This window comes from Ascidiella aspersa, chromosome 5 (assembly GCF_963924565.1).
Source record: "Ascidiella aspersa chromosome 5, kaAscAspe10.2, whole genome shotgun sequence".
Classification (NCBI taxonomy): Eukaryota; Metazoa; Chordata; class Ascidiacea; order Phlebobranchia; family Ascidiidae; genus Ascidiella; species Ascidiella aspersa.
The window spans coordinates 21,558,246-21,580,967 of record NC_139451.1 but is presented as its reverse complement, the minus strand read 5'-3'; the positions used below and the strand labels follow the sequence as shown (position 1 = coordinate 21,580,967).

The window sequence follows — 22,722 nt, the reverse complement described above, 5'->3', positions numbered from 1 at the left end:
GCTAAATAGTCGAGAAACACCACGAATCAAAACCCTCTCAAAACTGAACAACAAATAATTGATTTGTTTTGGGAAAATAGCAAAACAACATTAAGGAAAGGAGTAATTAATACTTTACAACTTCAATACAAACAGTAACGTAATTCCTATTTCACCCTTTCTTCAGACCATCACTTAGGATTAAAAAAGTGACCTGCCAAACCGACCTCGGATGCTTTACAGCCCACGCGGCATGGCTTAAAAAGGGCAAGCGAAAGAGATCGACCCGAGAGAAACGACAGGACTGACCCCGAACCCTTCCAAAAGCGAGCCAGTCGGAAAAAGACGAGATAGATGGCTTTGACGGGCGGCCAGATCGCGCTTATAGCGGTCGTGTGCGTCATAGCCTTCGCCCTGCTGGTTTGGCTGCTGGTTTTCGTCGTGCGCAAGCGTCAGCGCGACGCCGCCTACTTTGACCGCTGCTCGCGTATCCTGCGCCGCTACGGTAACAAGGGCTCCGAAGGCGTCATCGCCAAGTTCCCGTACGCCGGGGCCACGTTCGTTCGGGCGCCGGCGCCGGGACAACAGCTGACCGCTCGGGAACTGCAGGGCGGATCGCAGGACTTTGTGCTGCCACCTTCGAGGAGTTACGACGGCGACGTCGGTACAGGTTCGTAGCTGTTTGTTTTTCCCATGAATGAATCGAATGAATGGTGCCCCTTTTTTGTTTAATATGCCTCCCTTACCAAACCGGTGTATGTTTAATGAACGAAAGATGCCGCTTTGTATTTATACCGAGCCCATAATTTACTCTAAAACGGGGGTTCTTCATTATATTTAGTTTAAATCATCTCATGGGTAGGATTGTACATCAAGGAAGTGTTCTAACTTTTAAATAAGTTATTTTGACTTAAATTCAATGGGCCCAATTCAAGTCATTGCAATACCAAGTCACGTAATTGGCAACTATTAAGAAAGAATAAAGAAATGTTTCATATCAGAGCAACTTATTGCAATACTCCTAAACCGAAAAACAACGGGTTAGTAACTATACTCATTGGAAATTCAACTTTCTCAAATTACTCAAGTCAAATGTATTCCATTTTAAACTTAGGTTTAAGTAAATTTATTTTCTAAAGTAACTTAGTCTAATTCAAGTCAAGTCAGTTCGCCCAAAAGATTATAATCAAGTGGACTATTTTTAAAGCGGTGTCTTAAGTTGCCCTAAAATACATTTAGAGCTCATGTAATTGAGGATATTGTGACAGCACGTGAAGTTGGCGAACGTTTTGGGGCAGTATGAATTTTTAATCATACAAAATATCCACGTGAACTTTCACTACCGCTACTATTGCCAGTATATAATGTCTAACGAATCTTGGTGTAGCCTTGTTTGTTTAAGAAAAAAACTGTATACCAGGTTCCAATGTTAAAAAGGCATTGGTATGACCATAAGTTTAGCGAAGCCTGTCAAAATTACGTGGTATAAAACAACCCGTCGATTTTAGGTGATCACAACTACACGGTTTTCCAAAAAACGTGGAATTTTACCTTAAGAATGGGTTAAATTAGTGCATCCGATTTCGCATATATATTGTGTTTGCGGTTTAGTGCCGCTGAAATCTGTTTAGTGCCTCTCAATATAAACAAAACTTAATATATAAATATATTGGAACTATAATAACAAAATAATAAACCTCCAATACTTTTTTTTTTATTGCCTCAAGACATGTGTGTAACGCGTTTTCTTTGTCTGACAGTACACACTTTATTAGTTTATTTAAGGAATATTCTTTTTTCGTAAAATTCGCAACTAAAAAAACGAATTACTTTTTATCGATTGGACCATGTCTTGGTCATTTAATAATTTAGGTCTCCTAATAACCTCACGCAATTTACAATTTCCTACGCGTCGTAAAGTTTTATGACCCAAATCGTGCTATAATACAGTGGGATAAGTTAATTAGGCTCAAGCGGGTTTATTAAGTGGTAAACATTCACTATTAAGCCCTTACGTCACCACAATGTACATGTCCAGTGTTTTTTAAGGTGTTTTGGGGGACCGAAACGGTCCCCCAAATTTCTCCAGCGGTTTCCCAAAATTTGGACTTTGCAAATATGGCTATTTTTTGGTATTTAAATAAAACACTTGCGGTCTCTAAAAATACTTAGCGGTCACCCAAACCAAACCTTAAAAAAAAACTGTACATGTCTATCAGTTTGTTTTTGCTATAGGTTTTCCCAAGAGTAAACTAACATGTCGCACATCCCTCAAAGTTCGCAAAAGTTTTTATTCACACTTCGGGTTTGCGTTGCGCAAGCGAAGGAAATGACGTGAACAGAATCGTGACTTCAAACTCTGGTTATAAACTGTATACGACATTTTGGACGGGTCCGGGTACATCTAAGAATATACTTTAGGAAGGTCGCCCGTTACTTTAGAAAGGTCGCCCGATAAATAACCCTTAAATCTAATTGTCGTAGACCGTTAGATGACTGTTGCAAGTGTTGTAGATACGGTTTAACAGCTGCGCGTTGCCAGAAACACGAGCGCGAATATTTGGTTTCGCATCCTGGGGAAAATGTGCGTCGTGTATTGATGTATACCAAATAATGGTTCCTTAAGATTTCCATAAAAGAGTGTTTTTGTTAGCGAAACTTACCCGAATTTATATTTCAAGCATAATCGCGCAGCAAACGTGCGTGGAACATGGCGAAAACCTATTTACACCAATCACAACATAACTCTATTCGTGAACGTAGCCATTCGTAATGGTTGATTTCCGCACAGATCGATGACATTGTACTGCAAAGTATTGTCCAGTCAAAGGCGGTTCGATAGTCTTTTTTCGACCTTCCTTACGGTTAAACTATTACGCGAGTCGGTATTCGGCGAAATGTTTAATGTTTGTGCAATTTCGCAAAACAAACACCTTGTCTGTCAAGCTGCTTAATCCAAGCGTGTTTTCCGGCCAATCTTCTACTGATTTCCAGGGTTGCCAGTTAGGATTTTTTAAAGCCAAATTTGAAAATTTAGGCTTTTTTTGAACCTCTTTGGATTTTATTTTTTCAAACAAATGAAATTTGGCTTTTTTAGGCTTTTTTCGTTTTATTCCAAAATGTCATGAGTGTTATGTTAAGAAGAGATCAAACTAGCACAAAAAGAGAAAAAATTTCCAAAAAATATCACAAAAAGAGAAAAATTGCTAAGAAAAATTTGCGAAAACAAAAAAAAATTGCCAAGAAAAATTCCAAAAAGAAAACAAAATTAAGAAAATTTGCCACAAAAAGAGAAATTCAATGTACCAGCATGACCATTTATTGCATTTTTTATTTATTTGAGGAAAAAATAGACTTGTTAGAGTTTGCAGTAGATTTGGCTTTTTTTGGCCTTTTTTTAGAGTAAGCTTTTTTTATTTTTTTCATCTGGCAACCCTGCTGATTTCTGGTGCCATGCACATAAAACATGAACACTGCTCAAACCTAACTGTACAATAATCAGAATTTTTCAGTGTTGCAAACATGTCGTTTTAAAATTACTCCAGTCCTATCGAACTGAAGTCATTTGTAAAATAATCTTTTCGAATAAATAGCAAGTCAAGTCCCAGTCAAGTCACTAGTAAAGCAATTCCAGTCCTTTTCATCAATATTAAACGATAAACTTTAACAATTGGTCTCGCCCGATTATGAGCAATAACTCAAATAGAAAATAACAAAAACGCGAAATTTACGAGCACAAATTAAGATAGATAACCTAATGTTACCATAAAAATTCTTAATGAAAACACTTTATTTCAACCCAAGTCTTTTTTCCCAAATACTTTCAAAATGTCCTTATTTGTCCGAAAGACTTAAGTAAAATCAGGTCATTTAGCCGAAAAGACTTATCAAGTCAACTCATTTAAAACTAGTGCCGTAAGTGCACTTAAGTCGAGTCACTGACTTAAGTCATAACAACACTGTTTTTTATTGCCATTGTAAATAAATCGCATTGTATAAAAGCAGTTATTGAAAATTACTTCCACGTTGAGTACAACCACATTACACCGCTGCAAAAAAACAAAAAAAAAAACAACAGGGTTTAAAGGGTCAAAGAGTTAATTCTAGAAAGTTGCTTGCCTAGTAGTTATAGTTATTTTAACATAAAACATTTAATCAAATATAGTACATTTTTATATTTTATAACTAAAATAATTAATCTATGATAGATTGAGAACTACGTGATTCAAGTTAGCCTGCTTAACAAAAAGCTATTAGCGAAAGAAAAAAGCTGTAACTTGCTTTAATCGCCGTTTTTCCAATACGTTATAATTAGAACGTCAAAAATAATAGCGACTGACTGAGATAAAGTAAAGAAACCTTAATCGAAAACGATTGCTCGTATCAACCAAAGAATCGATTTCGTATTGCTGAATTATGGATGACACTCGCATAAATCGGATTTGTTTTTCTTGAGCTTAAGCGTTGGCATTATTTAATTATGTGAAACCTTTCAGCGGGTTGATTTTTTGGATTTTTCATCAATTAAACAGTGGTTCAAAAACTTTTGTCACATGGAATTCTAGAGAAAATATTGCACTTTTTGTAACTTAATCTAGGTAGTTTATTGTCATGTCACAATCGAAATTGAAAAAATCGCGTCAACTGTACATAGTGTGGGAAAAACTAATTTTGTGGCACTCTAAGTCTGATCGTCCACAAAACACTTCAATTAAGAAGCTTACCAATGGGCTATGGGTGGAAAATCCAGTAAAAGAGCAAAATTCTAGTTCGAAATAATTGTTCTAGTTCGAAATACTCGAGTACTAAAGGCGGCAATGTATAAGTGGGAACCAGTAAATTAGTCACATATGCGTGGTTGAATGCTGGAAACAGAGATATGGGGACTAGTCCTGAATATGAATTGGTTGCCCCATAGCGATCTCATCCTTGAAATAATCCTCGAAATCAATGTGGTTTAACGTTTTGGCCGGTTTCCTATATCGATTTCAATGGTGTTATGGTATTTATAATCCCAGTTCAAAACCTGCGCCAAATTTACATTGTATACGACTGATTGAAAACAAATTGGCAAAAATCACTGCAAAAGAGTTTTCAGGTCGTTATTGGCCTTATTTACTATTAACCGTTTAAAATTAAATCAGTTTTAATCAATCCGTTATTTTAAAGTACCTTTTTAATAGGGTGAAAACAAATTGCAGTCAATTTTAAATGTTAACAGGGTGGCTTCGGAAAGGTATTATTACTGAGATCAGTTAAACTTAACAGGATTGTAGTGCAAGAAAGACAAGGCTAACAAAAAGTAGCCTGCGGTGCGGTTCGAACTCACGCCCTCCGCGACCGTTTTTCTACCGAATGAGCAACGCAAGAAACAGCCATTGCACCGCTGCATGCCACATTATTTGTATGCACGATCAAGATGTAGAAGGCAACGGTGCCGTGGTGGTTTCTCAAGAACAGTAATATTCTTGCAGGGCTAGATTACAGTATCTACCAATTTGGGTTCCATGACTTGGTCGAATTTTAACGTTAAGTTTTTTGTAGAAGCTGAACGAAAACAGCTGGTTTCCATGAACAAGCCAATTGATCCAGGATCCATAGACCCACGACTCTACTCGCCGGAGTTTCTTGACCAGGTATTCATTCTTGTCATTTTTGGGGTTGATTATTTAGTGCAGGGATGACGAACCGTTTTATCGCACAAAATATACCTTAATCTTAGTTTAAAGGACACAAATGGGTATAAGAGCAAATTTAATGTTAATATTGATGACAAACTTGCCTATTGCATGCTCTATTTAATCTATTTAATTTGTTTTGTCCTGGTTGATAATTAAATATTCATGTGCGCAAGTAGGAATCTCACTTAGATGAAGAACAAACAATGTTAACCATGCTTTGTGAACCTTGTCGTGGTTTAAAACTATAGATAATTGCACTTTATATGGATTATATTGTTTGTTTTTTGACAGCAGGGCCGTATAACAAATATGTGATGAAATATTTGATTATATTTCGGTATTATTAGAAATACTTACAAATGGGTCACTGACGATCTATGCCGGGTCAGTGGTTCGCAATCCCTATTTAGCATATACGGTCTGACAGTAAAGTCATTTGAAATCGAAAATCGAAGCAAACTCCTTGCGCGATTTTGAATTGGATGTTTGTCGAAATAATCGCGACCTCGATTTAATAAAATAAGATTTATATGACTTCAAATCAAAAATATTAGGTCTTCAAAAGTGAACTAAATCCTAGTTGAAGAGGACTAATTTAGGATGTTTGTAGAAACAAATAATTTTGGCATAAAAAGACATGAAGTATTTTTTCTTGTGATTCGTGTCAGTTCTATATAAAGAAATGGTTTATAATGTGGGGCGTACGACCCATCGGTGTAGCATGAATGCTTGTGTAATGGCAGACCAAGTTAAGCCTGACATTTATTTTAAATCAAAAGTGGGGCCTGGTTAATTGTTAGGACACATTGCTCTTTTAAAGTCATTGGTTTACACAACAAGTTTGCCATTTCTGCAGAATAAACGTGACTGCAAACAATCAAGCATGTTTTCAGAATGCGGATTCATTGCACGACCAGAATTGGACAGCTGTTTTTATTTGCCTCTGTATGATTGCTTTAATTATTGCCTTTATATCACTGGCATGTACATAAGCCATATATAACATAGTAATAAAACAGCAATTTTTCGCGAGCGCCAAGGTTGATAAACCCGTTTAGTTTCCGTCACTTAAATGTTTCTTGATATTCTGCCCGGCCCATAAAGTTGATAAAAGGGTCGGTTTTATTAGTTATTTAGACATGGGCGACAGGCTTATATAATTGCGATCAACTTCAGGCCCCTCGGGTAGCTAATTTTTTTAAAACGCATGGGTTTGAAACCACAATCCTTCAGGCGCGCAATGCTAACGAGTCAAATATACAATTTTAGTAGGATGAGCATCACCTGTCTGTTTTATGCTTGTGTATGTCTGTTTTAGACTACAGCACGCATTGTCTAGGCCTAGGGATTGTGATTAATTATACACCTGGATGGTGTTGTCAAGTTAAAATAGAGATGCAGATGTTTCTCCATACAAACTTATTTTCTAGCATTTCTAAAAACGGGTTTGTCAAGTCTTTTACCTTTTGTAATGCGACATCTCTGGAACCCACACTGGCCGTTGTTTATACTAGATAACTATTGTTGCGTCAATCCATCAACCTTTCCGGCCTCTGACTGATCTCAAACAAGTTATAACAAAAAAACGTGCAATCCTTTTTTTTTTGACCTCGAATAACCTTTGATAACCTTTGCCGAAAACGAGTCACCTTTTTTTTATAACCTTTGCCGAAAACGAGTCACCAAAGGCTTAGCACGAAACAACAGGGTTTGACACGCTTTGACGAAAAACTCGGTATTTGAATTTGGAAATTAGGAGAAAATAATCACTTTGGAAGCGGCACCTATATTTGGCTGCCGTCCGAAGATACGTATTCGTTTGCTTTCAAATTTTTCTCCGCCCTAGAATTTTATTTTTTTCTGTGTATTGCAAGAACAAGGCCAAATTAGAAAGGTCGTTGGCGCTACCAGTGCAGATTCCACTTTTGACGCGTATTTTTATAGTTGAAAAACCATCACGTTATTTTACCAACTTGTTTCTTTTTTTTTTAGTGGGACGATAACCATCTATTTTAACATGCATTGGCCCAACACTGTTAATTGTATATATCAAAAAAGCATGTTAGCGTGGTACAATTTTTCCGTTGAACGAAATAACAGTATATATTTGGCCTTGCCTAAACTTCGATTTTGGCAGGCGAAAGTCAGTGCGTTAAACTGTCATGTCGAAATAACACTTACGGCACGAGCGCCCCGCCCCCAATACGCTCCTGTTCGACATTGTTTAAGGGCGGAAAAGTGCAGCATCCTAACCGTTTCCAGAAACGATTAATCAGCCCGGCCTAAACCATTGCTTCCTCTCTAACTAGCTATTTAGCTTGTCAAAAGCTCTGCCTAACTGACGATGTTGCATCGTTTCGGTAATGTCGATAAACCCTAACGCTTTTGCACGTTGTGCAAACTTTACAAGGTTAAAACAAAGGCAGTTGGTTTCAATTGTGTGATGTTGCTGGTTGGACTTGTTATGCGCTCTGGACAACGAGATTTTTAAAGGCCCAATTGCATAAATTATAAAAAATGAAATGAATTTTATTTTCTTATTTAATTTTTCAAGTCCAAAAAGAAGCTAAACTTTATAATTTTGAAGAAGCCAATAAGAGAAAGCTATCTTTACTTCATCACAACCTATGTGTTGTTTCCACATTTTCTCTGTTTATCTTAATATTAAAGCAGCGGATCTTATCAATTTTACCTAAATAGGTTTTAGTTAAATCTTTCAATAAATTAGTACGTAATGGCAGAAATTTAATTGATAAATAATAAAAATAAAATGACATAACAATTTGCACTCATATTAATCTTTAAACTGACTATTGAATACCGTTGTCAATATTAACCCATTTAAAACCGTCAAACAAGCGCTCTACTCGCAAGTTAAAAATCGCTAACCTAAAGTTTGCGACTCCAACATGGCAAATCCTTGCGTGCGTTTTTTTAAATATAGCGCAATATTATTTGAATCGTATGTTTTTTAATTTTAGGACCCGTCATCGCCCTCCAGTGGGCGACGTCCACCCCAGGTCTTCTTCTCGGTCGAGTTCGATCACGTGCTCAACATCCTGCGTGTCTACGTCGACCAGGCGCGCTTTTTGCGTCCCAAAGAGCAGTCGCGTAAGTTTTGCCAATCGACATAGATTGTTGTTCGTGATAGAATAGCATCTACACCAGCGGTTCCCAAACTGGGGTCCGCGAACCAACTGTGGTCCGTGCAGCAGTTTCAGAGGGCCCGCAATGAGAATTAGTGTTTACGTTTTAAAGATAAGGCTTTATCGAATGTATTTAAACATTATCTGTCATCATTATTAGTCTTTATTTATGCTTTATCAATCGATAATATAGCGTTTTATGGAATGTCTCTTGTGACTTCATAAAGTTTCTATTGTTGCTTACTGCCTGCTCTCAACATATCGTTCGCATTAGTTAGAAAGTTGTTACAGTAGAAAGAAATGTGAGCGCACTATAGTTACTACAATAAACATGATCAACTGACCCTTAAAAAATATCAAAATAATTGCAAAGGGTTCCGCCAGGCAAGATGTTTAGAAAAGTTTGAAAACCGCTTATCTAGTTGGTTTGACAACGCCTTTCTAGGGATGAGCTGTTGATTTAAATGGGGAAGTTTTGCCTAAACAACCAAATCAGGCGTCTTTTCGCTGCACCGAACGTTTAGAAACTCCTAATGATAAAAAGTGCGCCCCACCTTTTATAAGTGAAGTTTGAAGACATTTTTCGTCACATTAACTGTTGATGATACAAGTACGTTAGTACGTATCGAACAGTCTTTTTTAAATGAGTCGATTTACTCGACGGATTTGACTTTGACACCCATTTTAAAGTTCTTCTTCGTTGTTGGTTTGTTAACTTGGCTTTTCCGTTTTAATTAGGCGTAGACGCACGCAGAGCCGTCTTTTTTGCAAATTTAGAAAAAAATAATTGCATTGCTTTTCCATTTGTTTATGACTACCATGTACGTTAGGTGGTACTACAAGCATATTTAATGGCCAGATAAAGGCATATTTTAGGTACTCCTATCTGGACATTAAAAATACTTGCAGGTATATACGTTATTGGAGACATGCATACCGTTTTGGTCATTTGAAATGGTCGGTGAGTCTGTGATGGCTTCGGTGTACTAATGATACATAAGCCGTAATCGTTGGTCAAAAAGCAGCTTCAGAAGGGCTAGATCACAGTTGTTATGTGTGTGTATCATTCATATTACGTTGGATAATAATATACATAATATTTTTGTACCACCCACGCGGGTACCGATACTATTGCTCGGTTATGGGGTATCTGCCTCGTTTCTATCCTATCAATGTCCATACCTAGCACATAAAAACCTAATTAACAAAAAACACAAATTAAAAATCAAACGCTTTATGCAGATCTGTGCGACCCTTATTGCACGGTAACCGTGCTGCCCGGGGGCAACGAAAAACAGAGCCAGAAGCACCGGAAAACGGTGGACCCCCTCTTCCAAGAGAACTTCTCATTCGAGGTTGCCAAAGAGGAACTGCGCGAAAAGACAGTGCAGGTATGACGTCATTTCGAAATAGGGATTTGTGCATTCCGAAATAGGGATTAGAGTGGTAGTGTAGTGTAGGTACTCGTCTAATACTAAAATTATTTGTACATTTTTTGCCATACTTGTACATATTTGGGGGTATGTTATAATCTAAGGCAATATTTTAAAGTGTATAGAAAGAAATATTTTGAGTTATAACTTTCCTTATACGTTTTCCTTATACGCCTACACGCAATCCCAGCAACTATTGGTACCTGTTTGCTTATACAAGTGGCTGCGTCTTGTGACGTAGCTTTCTTAATGCTGAAGCAAGTTTGGGAAGTTAAATTCAAAGAGCTTTTTAAGTTGAAACACTTTAGAAAGTAAGGATCTCCCGCGGACAATAAAATGTAAAAGAAAGATTCTTGTCTTCGTATCCAAAGATCTTAAAAATATCCAAAAAATGACACTACCACGCGTAAGGTAATTTTTGGCCCGGGGCTTGTTTATGTCCCGTTTTATTGCTTTCCATTAATGATAGCTCTGCGACACCGTTTGATAACATGCTTATCAGTTGCGTGCTTTTTCTCTTTCTTTCTGCTTTTTCTCTTTCTTTCCGTTTTTTTCACGTTGTCGTTTTGATGCCTTTCGCTAGTTGCTGCTTTTGCATCTGACATCTGCAGGTGTTTAATGATTTTAGACCTATACGCAATCCTACCATTTATTTTATGTATTTTACTTTTTAATTACTAATATTGGCATTTTTACATGTTTGTTTTTGTGCAGAAACTGACGATGCCTTATAGGCGTAATATATATTTCTGAAAGATTTTAAGAAATGATTTTATGTTTTATCTGTTTTTATAAATAAACAGTTTTAAGAGCTTTTTAAGTTTAAATAATTTATAACAGCAAAAGTAACAGCCTTTTTCAATAATGAACATGTGGTTGTCCTATTTTTATGGTTAACTGATATTTAACAATCTTTGTATATGGCCGTATTTATCCTAATTCTAAATAGAGAAATCAGGTGGCACTGTATAAAGACAAATTGTATTTGATTCGAATTTGTCTTTATATAGTGCCACCTGATTTCTCTGATATTTACCATTAACCGATATTGTTTAACCTAAACCTATATAAATCATGCATAATAAGTTAAGCTCAGAAACATTTTTCAATATGAAGTAAATTTCTTACATTTTTTAATGACCTATAAACGCCTTTTTTCCACCCTTTTTGCGCAGATCAAGTTCTTCAACTTTGACCCCCACTCACGTGACGAGTGCATGGGCACCGTGGTGCAGCGACTGGACGAGTTTCACCTCGACACCAGGATCGACCTCTGGCGGAAAATCCACAAGTTGGAGGCGCACGAGCAGGTGACGTCAGGATTTTTGTCAGTCAGCCTAAAAGTTGTGCCTCGGAGTCGTATGTATTGTGTTCAAATGTTTGATATTTCACTAAACGTATACAGTTTGCAACTTTAAACCGAATTTTGATTATGCAAACTGATTTTGGTAAAACCCATTCAACAGCCAGTTTTTTTAGCTGATACGTTCTTAAAATTATGTCTTATTAGTCAAACGAGTGATCGACAAGTAATTCGACCGAGTCAAATTATGTTAACGAAAATATGCAGTCTAATCGTAAATTTGCCAGTTTGCTGGCTAAGATAATAGTTTTTTTTAATCCTAAATAATTATTATGCGTATATACTTTAGACTTTATTGTCTCAGTCAAAATCAGTCACTATAGGTTCTAGTTTATAAAAGAGAAATATATTACGCCAATCACGGCATCATCAGTCTCTTATTCAAATAGATTCTATTTGATTTTTTTGACTGAGACAAGAAAAGTCTAAAGTATATTGCATTCGAAGTCATTGTCGTCATTAACGTGCTTTAGGGCGAGGAGATATATTCTTTTTTACATATTCAGTTCGCATTAATTATTATGCGGTGATCTTTTTCTCGTGAGATAAATAGGCAATTATGATGCAAGTTTTGCAGTTACGCTATATTGCCACGTCTGTTAAATAACGTCAGCAAGACCCTAATTATTTTGCCACCTATGTTGGTGACCTCTTGGGAGTTTACTTGCGTCAATTGAAGAAATCAATAAAATTGCGCGATATTGGCCAGCAATGCTTCACACAGGAAACTTTAGATAAAAACACAACATTTTTTGACATAAACCAACTAAATTTATTTTTCATAATGAAGCTTATCGTAAAAATTACGTACTAAGTCCGTCTGTTTCTAAACTACATTAAGTTATGCGTCGAATTGGTGCCGATGGTACATTTATCTATATCATATGAATATTGACTATTAATGTATTAAATATATCGTTCTATAGGTGAAAATCAAACTATTTTCATGAGGAAAAAGCTATATAAAAAATGTTTTGCAACTAAATATATTTTTCGCTAAATTTGCTATAAAATTTTCAAAACTATAGTTTTTCTAAATATGTATTTCGTTAACATTGGTTTTATTTAATAAAAAATAGCTCGTCTTTACATTCACAGGAGGGCATCGAAACTTTCGGGGACATGCTTCTCCGAATAGGCTATCTACCAAGCGCGGAAAAGCTCACAGTCGTTTTGCTGAAAGCGCGAAACCTTTCAGAAGTCGGAATCGACTTGGAACAGAAACCCCCAGGTAAATTTAGTTCGATAAAATTACATCAGTGTTGTAATGACTTGACTTAAGTGCACTTAAGTCACTGTTTTCAAATGACTTGACTTGACTTAATCTTCTGAGCAAATAACTTGACTTCAGTCTTTTGGACAAATGGCTATGGTTGAAAGAAAAATTTTCATTGAGTTTATTTGTTTTAAATTGGTTATTTATCTTAATTTTTGCACATAAAACGATTTGATTGCTTTACGTTGCGTTTATGGTATCTTTTTTGTGAGTTATTTGCTCATAGTTGGACAAGTTTATCAGTTGACTTTGTATTTTTATGACAAGTACTTGACTTAAGGTCGACTTCGTCTAATTATGACTTGACTGGGACTTGACTATTATTTATTCGAAAAAACTTGACTTGGACTTAAGTCATTTCAAAATGACTTGTTTACAACATTGAATTACCTCAACGAAATATAAAATATTTGACCTAAATGTAAAAATGATATTTATATATGGCTTTTCTTATGTGAATAGCCTATACACAATAGTAAATTGTCAATTATGCCCTGACTTACACCTGGAGGAATAGCGTTTGGTTTCATAGAAGAATTATTGAAATACAAAGTCAAGGTAATAATTGGCATGGTATTCGATGTATTCAGATTCTGTTGTTCCATTACAATCAAAAAAATTATCAACTTTTTTACTCTCATTAATAACTTCAAAACCGAATACTGTTCTTAGAAATAATATTATCTCAAAGCAAATAACCGTCTTTACTAAAAACACTACTGTTGGTTAAGACACATTTTTACCAAAACAAATTACTCCTAACTAAAGCCCTGAAGTACGAAACTGAGCAGCTCAGTAACTGTTCTTAGCATGTTCATCTTCAAAAATAAATAATTGAACCGCATTTCTTCTTAAAAGATCCCTACATCCGGGTGTCCATCTACCACGAGGGGACGCTGCTCAAGAAGAAGAAAACCTCCACAAAGAAGCGGACACTTAATCCCACCTACAACCAAGCGATTAACTTCGCCGTGCCCCTTGATGTTCTGCCCCAAGTCGAGATCCAGTTCAGCGTGGTTCATGAAACCGGGTGAGTGCCTATGTAATCGTTAATGGATCGGGCAACTAAGTCATGGAATCCATATGGCATCCGTGACAGGGTATCCATGTGGCTAGACCAGTGGTTCTTAAACTGGGGTCCATGGACCCCTTGGGGGTCCGTGAACTAGTATTAGGGGGTCCGTGAAAGCCAAAGTGAAATATTAATGTATATTTTAGAAAGTAATCATTTTTTCTAAATAAAAAATTTAGTAATTCGATTTTACACTGAATGTATTTAAACTATTTTTTCACATTTTGTGGACCGAAAACTGATTTCTTAAGTCGATTTGTACTGTGACATCAATTTATGACGTCATTTTTCAAAAATTCTTGCTTACCGTGGTCGACGCGAAACAAAACAAAATTTTAGGGGTCCGCGGTGAAAAAAGTTTAAGAACCCCTGGGCTAGACGAAACAAGGTCGGCTCAAGGTCATACGTTAAAATGAGTTGTACATCAGACACTTACACGGCAGTAACTGTAACCGGTTCTTTAAACCTGTTAGGTTTAACTATTTTTGTTTATACGTTAGTTAATCTTCTCATAATTAAACAAAACAATGACTAATAAATAACTTAGGGAATTATTTTGAAAATTAGTAAAAGGTCTGGGGGACATGCTTTAAATGCCCCCCATACTTCTACACTATCATTAAAAAACACGCCTACTATTACCACTATGTTTTTTGTTTCGTAATATAATCTCTTAAGTTGGGGATAGGGAAGGTTAACGCTGCTGGCAGTGATATGTTAGAAAATGAACATTTTCCGAAGGACAACTATTACTCGCAACACAAAATGTTCATACCCGTTTCGGTGTATTTCGTTATGTTTATTTAATTAAAAGTGTTGCGACCTTTTCAAAATAATACTGATACAAAATTATTTCCAATTGGCGAACTTTGGTGGCAAACTAGTTTTTTACAATTTACTTGGAAAGGTATTTTTTTCTTTTATAGGAGCTTTTATAGAGGGTGTAACGGCGAGTCGCTTATACCGTGTCCTTAATCGTCTTTTTAAGTTTTTATTCTTTAAATGTATTTTACCAGGGTTAAAATCAGTCGCGCGGAACGCAAGGAGGCGATTGGCTACTTGGAGATCGGCCCCCACTCGAGCGGCGCAGAATTCGAACATTGGCGGGACCTGATGAGCAACAAGCCGCAGGCTCGCTGGCACCACTTAAAAGCGCCTCCAAACGGCGATACGCAGTCCGCCAGTGGGCACACGGGAGTCGAAACCACGGACGGTGCCAGCTCGTCGCAAAGGGACACTTCATGACCAGTGGACGACTCGTAAAAACCTGCTGAACTAGAATTGCAGTGTATGGTTTGAGGTCCAACACTGCATAAATAAGGGCCATAACGAAGAAACAATGATTTCGTGTAAGGCCCTTTATCTTTTACGAATTCCAGATTTGTTTTTCAATTGTCCAACGTCAAATAATCGTTTAGTTTAGTTAGTACTTGACATTGCGAGTTTGTCTGATAAGTTTGCCGTTGCACATAACGACGACGTTGGAGTATACGTCACAGTTATAAAAACGATAGATAAGCTAGCGAACCATTTCACCTTGAGGTAACTTTAGTGTTTGTTTTAAAAAAATTGGCAAAACTGGCGAACACGAAATCCACCACAAAACAACAAAATAGGACTTCGAACGTTTGATTTGACGTTGCACAAAATCGTTGAACTGATTATGATTCCTTTTAGTCGCCACGGAATAGTTGCATTTAAACCGCGTTTTCGTTGACAAAATTGTACTTTACCGAACTAAACTTGTACAGTGCCGAACTTGTGGACCCTCATTAAAATACAGGCCAAATATAACTAGGCTGTGCATGAGGTTTTAAAAGGGTTCACTTGCAGTTTAAAATGTAAATTCTTTTTTGTAGGTGTGTTACATCTCTTAATGTTCCACCTGTCCAACGTTAATTTTTGCTCAACGACCGCAAAACAATAACTCTATTTTCTCACGTTTGTCTGTAATTTGCCTTTAAGCAAAGTCGGCTAAGCACCCGTAGCTCATACACTCTTATGCCTCAAAAACTAGAAAATCGTTGAAAGGTGCCGTTACCAAGAACTGTTATTCACGTTGGATGCATTCGCTACAATTTATTTCGTGATTGGCATCAAAGTCTTCAACCCGGCCTTGGCTTTAAAACGTTTGGCCAATTCTTTTTCGAAAATTTTTTTTTTCAAATTTCTCGAAAAGCCGTAAGTAAACTGTGAACTAAATTTATTTATTACATCAATCGCGGTGGTAAATCTAGTCTATATTGTTTATTTTTTCTTGATTATTTTATATCCGAATCTAAGTTTTTTGAGGATAAATATTGCTGTTGTAGGGTCTTATATTACACGGGCTTGTTCAATTAGAAGGTTTGTTGTATTTTAATTTCGGCAAACGGGAGAATGGAATTTCATTAAATCCTAAAAAGTTTTATATAGTTTATTCGAATACAAGCATGATCAATTCTGACACTAAACTACAACAGGTAAATAGGTAAACAATATTTCGAGAAGTTGTCAGGAAAATTCCAGATGTAAGTGTATTCCAACACAAACCTAATGGACAAATCACGGCAAAATTGTTCACATGGTGATACAGCTGTATTGTCTCGTGTAGTTTGTTTTTTAAGATCATTTTTCTTGTCGTGTTAATGTGTCGATTTTCGCATGTGTGTGTCTTGGACGTGCAATAGCCCGACAATGCTATAGGTTTATATATGTTTGTGTAATGGTGTGTCTCGCACAGTTCCTATATGTCTGGGACGTCTCTCACTATTTCCCGCCAAGGTGCAGTCTTTATTTTTCAAGCGTACCTGTGTCGTGCTTGTCTTTTCGTTAGCAGAGGGACACAAACTTGCAAAAGCAAACGTTTCTCTTTGCTGGCAGTTTAATATGTTGAATACATCGCCGTTTAAAGTCTACGTGTTAACTTGGGTTTTCGAATTCGTTTAGTCACAACCAAAACACGTCGGCTTTGATAGTTTTGTACTGTTTTTTTGCCAAGTTAGGGAAGTGTTTTAATAACATCATAAGTTATTAAATCATGTCATTTCTCAAGGCGTTTTGGTATAAATGCTTCAAAACATAGAAAACGTGGTTTGCAAGCACTGACATTTTGATCTTTTGGTGTTTTTAGTGTCCTGGCACACCGTCTCACTCAAAACACTTTGGCACACCGTCTCACTTTGTTGCTTTTCGTGAAAATAAAGTATGACTCTTCTTCAGAACGGAAACCTTGCAATATTTATCCGTGTCGACTTTCGCCGCAATATAAACGGTTCAGTCGCAATTTTGTGTTGTTTTTTTTGACAGATTTGTTCGCAAGAGAAAAGGGAAAAGACCCCTGCGTGTTAGTGCCGTATGTGTCGTTTTTTGTTTTATAAATTTTACACGTCACTGCAAATTAACGAAATGGGTTCCACCAAATAGCGACAATTAATCTCAGAAAAGCTGGACCACGAAGGTATAATAAGCTGTGAGTTTAAAATTAGCTGAGCGAGATAAACACTCTATGGCGCTCTTTGGTCAAAGTTAAATTACTTACGCTCATTGTAAAATCAGTGAGAGAACGCCGAATGCCCAATACTATGCGTTAACATTGTCCGCATATTAAATTTTCAGCAATAACCAAAAACGCCATTCACACTTTGTATTTTTTAACGCTACACAGTGTTGTGATGACTTAAGTCATTGACTTGACGCACTGTTTTCAAATGACTTGACTTGACTTAAGTCCTTAGACCAAAATGACTTGACTTGATTTATATCTTTTGGACAAAGGACTTGCCTTGGACTTAAGTCATTTTGTCAAATAACTAGGGATTAAATTACGTGTTTTTCATTTAATCAAATTTTTGACATTAAACACTTTTATTGCTGTATATTGCGTTTGTGTTTTTTTTTAGTGGAATTATTGATCGTAATCGGACGAGTTTACCAATTTTAATAGTTCAACAGTTTATTTTTATGTCAATGACATGACTTAAAATTGACTTGCTCTCATAATGACTTGACTGGCACTTAACTTGGCAACCGAGGACTGGTAATTGACGTGACTTGGTATTTTTGCTAAAGACTTAACTTGGACTTGTTATTTTACAAATGACTTGACTGGGACTTAAGTCATTTGACTTGTTCACAACACTGCATAAATATACAAAACTCACTTAAAAATTTGTAATGCAGTAGTGAAAACGGGCAGTCGAAAGGCCACCAGGTGCCTGTCTTACGAAATCTAATCCACCCACCGTAAAAAGCTCCGGTGATAATTCAAGGAGCCGGTATACAATGACAGTCGGCATCACTCGAAAGCGGTCGTAACAGCGGTTTCGGGATTTCCGTAACAATTCGCCAGGCCCGCTTGGCGTTGTTATGGCCCGAACTGCATTGCCGGGTGCGCTTTACGACCGGCGGTAAACCCGGGCGCGAACATTTGTTGCTTAAGCTTTTACGAGCGTCGAACGGAAAGCGGCGGCGCTCTTCGAGACTTCATTTTTTAACGGCGAGATTGGTGTGAAGGAATCCTAGTTCCTTAAGTACGACGATAAACCTAGAAATCTTTGAAAATCAATCGGTGAAAAACATCTACGCAGTCAAAATTCGGGGCGTTGGTCTAGAATCATACCACATTTTCGTCCGGACGTTTCTATTGCTGAGATTATTTGGGTTAGGGTGCGAGTGTTTGGGTTTGGACTGGCCAAGTAATAAAATTATATCGATTCTCCCATATTTATTTCTTCCTTGAAATTTCAATTTTGACAACTCGTGTCGTTACTGTAAGAAAAAGTGGGAGGATTCTAGATCAGCGCAAAATAACTTGTTAAAAACATCTCTAAAATAGGGAAATTTGCTACGGCTAATTACAATTCGCTGCGTTTTTTGTATTTTAAAGGCTTTTTCTTTTACATTTATTAAGAAAAAACAGTGGTGTTTTACGAAAAAACTATATTGGCCATCAGCTTGGAAAAGGCGCTACCACCAGAACGTTGAAATAAACGGACCGCGTTTAAAGTTACAACTTATAGGCACTAAAAAATTCATGTAAAACGAAGGTTCGCAGCAAAACGGTCAAAGGAACGCTGGTGTAATTTGCTCTCCTTTACCTCGTTGCCCAGACGAAGGCGCCACAAAATGTTAATAAACAAAACGCGGTCGTCTTGCTTGTTGCGCCCAAGGCGCCCATGACGCACGGTGCCGGCGGTTTGCCTGAGTAATCAACGTGATTAATCGCGTGTGTGCATTACATTGCTGTGATTTTGCTGAAAGAATTGCACTTCGGAAAGGTTGTGTTGTTGATCACCGCGAATGTTTTGTTAAATCGTAATCGATATGCTAATATGTCCGCCTAAACAAGTTATTCGACCCACTACTCATCTCTAAAGTGCAAAAGTCGGTTGTTTTATTTTGTGACAAAGAATGGACATTGGACATATACTTCAGTGAAATGGTTCTTTCGTGGAGAAATTATTTTGAAGTCACAGTATGACAACCAAACTAGTAAAAAAGAATTTGAATACAAATAAAACGGTTTCGGTTGGTACTTCAACGCAAATCGGAATAACAAAAATGTTGTTTTCCTCAAAAACTCTTCAAGGTCACGATAGCCAGACAAAGGTCAGAGCGAAAAAAACTTTCCAAGAACCGTATTATGACAAAACCAAACAAACACTTGACGGAGTTTATCCGCAAAGCGTGCCTTAATCGCATGAATCGCTGTTTTTAAAACTCGCGACTATTGTCGACTGCAATTGTTAGGTCGCGGCCTAGACGCTCAAGAACAAAAAGCGCGAAAATTCGCCTGAGCCGCAGATTTTCGCGATTGTTAATTTTTTTAGCACAGCTCGGTGGTCGTTTGGCGGGAAATTCCGCTTTTGCGAAAGCCGCTGCCTGCTGAAAGCGTTCGTAAAGTGTTGTTTAGAAATAAAGGCCGCGACAACGTTTGCTAACACCCATTAGCTATTACCTTAATAGGCACAGGCAATTTATAAAGTTAAAATGGGGGTTCTTCTTAATAGTTTCAAAATAACGCAACATTTTTCGATAAAATCAACGTATTTCCCTATTTAAAACCATTTCGGCACAAGCTCTTCCATTAGCCTTGAAAAAATCAAGCGGAAAATTAAATATGGAAAATGCGACATCCTGACGACAAATATCCAAAATCATCCCTGGTTTATTAAAAAAAGCAGAGGTTCTTAAACTTTTTCAACACAGACCCATAAAAATAGCTTTATTTCGCATATACCAGAGTCGACAAGAAACATAAAGTTTTGAGAGATAACGGTGTAAAACAAATAGAGTTAAGAAACTTGCTCTTTTCCTGTCGAATTCGGTGCAAACTAAAAATCGGGCGTAAACTAATCAAGCAAAGGGTAAAGTGTTTCTAAAATGAAGTTCCCTTTTTTTAAAAAAATTATCTTATTTTAAGTTACACAGTATAAGATATGAAATAGGCCTTCCCTAATAAAATAGTCCACGCACCATTGAGGGGTTCACCGTGCTATAGTGTAAGAATCCCTATTCTAAAGAATTTAAACACCAGTCACCAGTGCCTCAAAGACACACGCCAATAGAACTGATTGCTCGCTTTTCGGTGATCCTAACAACGGGATCATCATCGCTTCTTATCAGATCGTCTCCGCTGGAAATGCCGGCCCTATTTCCGACGAGTCCACTCACGATATTTTATTTTCGGTCGCTTCTGTGTTGATATTTTTCGGCATCCAGTCGAAAGCCTCAAACCAGTTAATCCGGCTCCCATGGTGTTTTACTTACGGCTCTCTCGCTAATTCGAGCGGCCCTTCTCCATCGGCGACCTGACGTTAAGGTGAGTTTATTCGGCCAAGGGTAGAGCGCTTGCGTCACCGGCAATTAGCCGCGCTTTAGCTGGAAACCAGAGCGATTGCGATCTTCGGAAATCACCGGCTCGACGAAAAGTTATTTTCGTGTGATTATAGACCAATAACGAGATACTTGCGCGAATATGGGCAAAGCGTTTTGTATTGCTGCGCGTAACGGAGTTTAAGGATGTTTACCATCGATAGGGCGCCTTTATTTATATTGCGCACTTTAATCCATTGCTGAGTAGGGATGTCCGATAATATCGGTTTGGAACCGATACCCGATATCAACTGGTAGTATCGGTTTTCGTTCGTTGCTGTAAGGTGTATCGGGACTGACACGACACCAAGTTAATATAGGAATATCAGTCGTGATTTGCCATTAACCGCAGTAATTCCACTTTAAAAGGTAAACATGTCAACAATAGTACAGGTTAACAACTGGAGGTAACTAAAATTGTTAACGCTGAAGCACATTTAGGACTAATAACTTGATAAAATACCTTTAAACGTATTACTTGCATCTGTTTTACTTGTTTGAGCACAATAATGACGTCATTTGGTATCGGTCCGGATCGCGATATATTTTTTTTTCTAAAATTTAGGTTATCGGAATTAAATGTCGAAAGACATACCTATTACCTATATACTGTTAAGTCAAAACCACAATTTTTCTTCTAGAAAAAAATGGCCCAATTAACGTTTTTCTTGATGTCTTTCCACGACGCATTTTTGAATAACTCTGCGGACTTTAGGCGCAACGAAAAAATCGGGGCATTTACCAATTTTGAATTACTCTAGAAACGCCTTTTGCGTTGGCTCGAAGATTTTTTTTTTCAGGATTGCAATGAACTTAAAATAAAAAAACGGGCGAATGTTGATTTGCTCACGAAAACGTAGGATTCGTTTAATTTACCAAAACCGTTAAATTGAATTAACCTATACATAACAATGGCCGCATAGTAAAACTTTTTGTGAGTAAAGTTTGTTAAAAAAATTTCTTTCAGAGAAAACGCGACTCTCCAGCGTGTGACCCAAACACAAAAAGGGCATCTTTGCTTCCTTTTAAACATTACAATGTACGAGAATTTTAATTACCTCAGGCGCCGGCTAATTGTACATTTCCTCTTGCGCCTGTTAAATCCGCATCAATATTCGGTTGGCCCATCCCGCTTGTGACGTAACAATTTCCCTGCCGGCCAGGTTTACAATATTTCCTGCGCCTTTTTTGAAAGTAAACAATACCTCCGCAGATCCGTTCTTAATTGAAGCAGCAATAAGTGAGGTTGGTGGTGGCAAGAAATCGTTAAAGGCTGGCGTTAAAAAAATTACCTTTATTTGTTGGCCCAGCGGATTTAGCGGTAGTTCCCGCAAACTGACGTGTTGTGTATCGCGCTACACTTTCCGCGAAATTTGCACTGCAATGGTGAAAAAAGCAAGCGCTATACGACTTTCAACTTGAAGGTTTCCGGCCTTTTTCGGCTTTAAGGGAACGCTTTTCAGTTATCACATTTTACCGCTTAATAAACCCAAGTTCATTTCAGCGTTATTTAATTAAACCCCAGCGCATTTTAGCATTAATCGCTCAAATAAAGTCTTACACTTTGGTTTAAAATGCATAAAGTGTTTAAAAGAATCGAGTAAAGACTCTCGGTCTAAATCCAGGTAGTGCGTGCTTAAGTCCATCCACTAATTTTATTTAATCTGCTTGAGGTGTGAGTCCCTTAGCGGCAGTGTCGTAATGAAATGACTTGATTAGGTTGGGAATTGACTTAAGCCCCTATTTACTGTTTTTGAATATTATCCGACTTCACGTTTGATTCGGACTAGCGAAAAAGCCTTTGGATTTCGGAATAATTGGACAACTATAGGCTCAATAATCCGTGTTAACCATATGTTAAAATATTTGACTTCTACTATTTATTTTGAAAATAATTTAACGGATTTTGAAAACAAT

At 37.3% G+C, this 22,722-nt stretch overlaps 1 protein-coding gene across 1 annotated transcript; it reads left to right on the top strand.

Moving 5' to 3' along the window:
* Window positions 1-255: 255 nt before the first annotated feature.
* Window positions 256-17,148, top strand: LOC146145383 (synaptotagmin-5-like). The gene is made up of 8 exons (XM_083389860.1): window positions 256-649; window positions 5,524-5,615; window positions 8,642-8,771; window positions 10,049-10,197; window positions 11,415-11,549; window positions 12,701-12,833; window positions 13,737-13,908; window positions 14,967-17,148. The coding sequence occupies exons 1-8, from the start codon at window positions 334-336 to the stop codon at window positions 15,193-15,195; spliced, it is 1,356 nt and encodes a 451-aa protein (XP_083245986.1). The 5' UTR covers window positions 256-333; the 3' UTR covers window positions 15,196-17,148.
* Window positions 17,149-22,722: the final 5,574 nt, after the last annotated feature.

Bases quoted from the DNA above. Each gene is read 5' to 3' on its own strand.
- LOC146145383 (XM_083389860.1), top strand. From the start codon at position 334: ATGGCTTTGACGGGCGGCCAGATCGCGCTTATAGCGGTCGTGTGCGTC. The intron at 650-5,523 runs GTTCGTAGCTGT...AGTTTTTTGTAG, and splicing joins CGACGGCGACGTCGGTACAG to AAGCTGAACGAAAACAGCTG. The intron at 13,909-14,966 runs GTGAGTGCCTAT...GTATTTTACCAG, and splicing joins AGCGTGGTTCATGAAACCGG to GGTTAAAATCAGTCGCGCGG.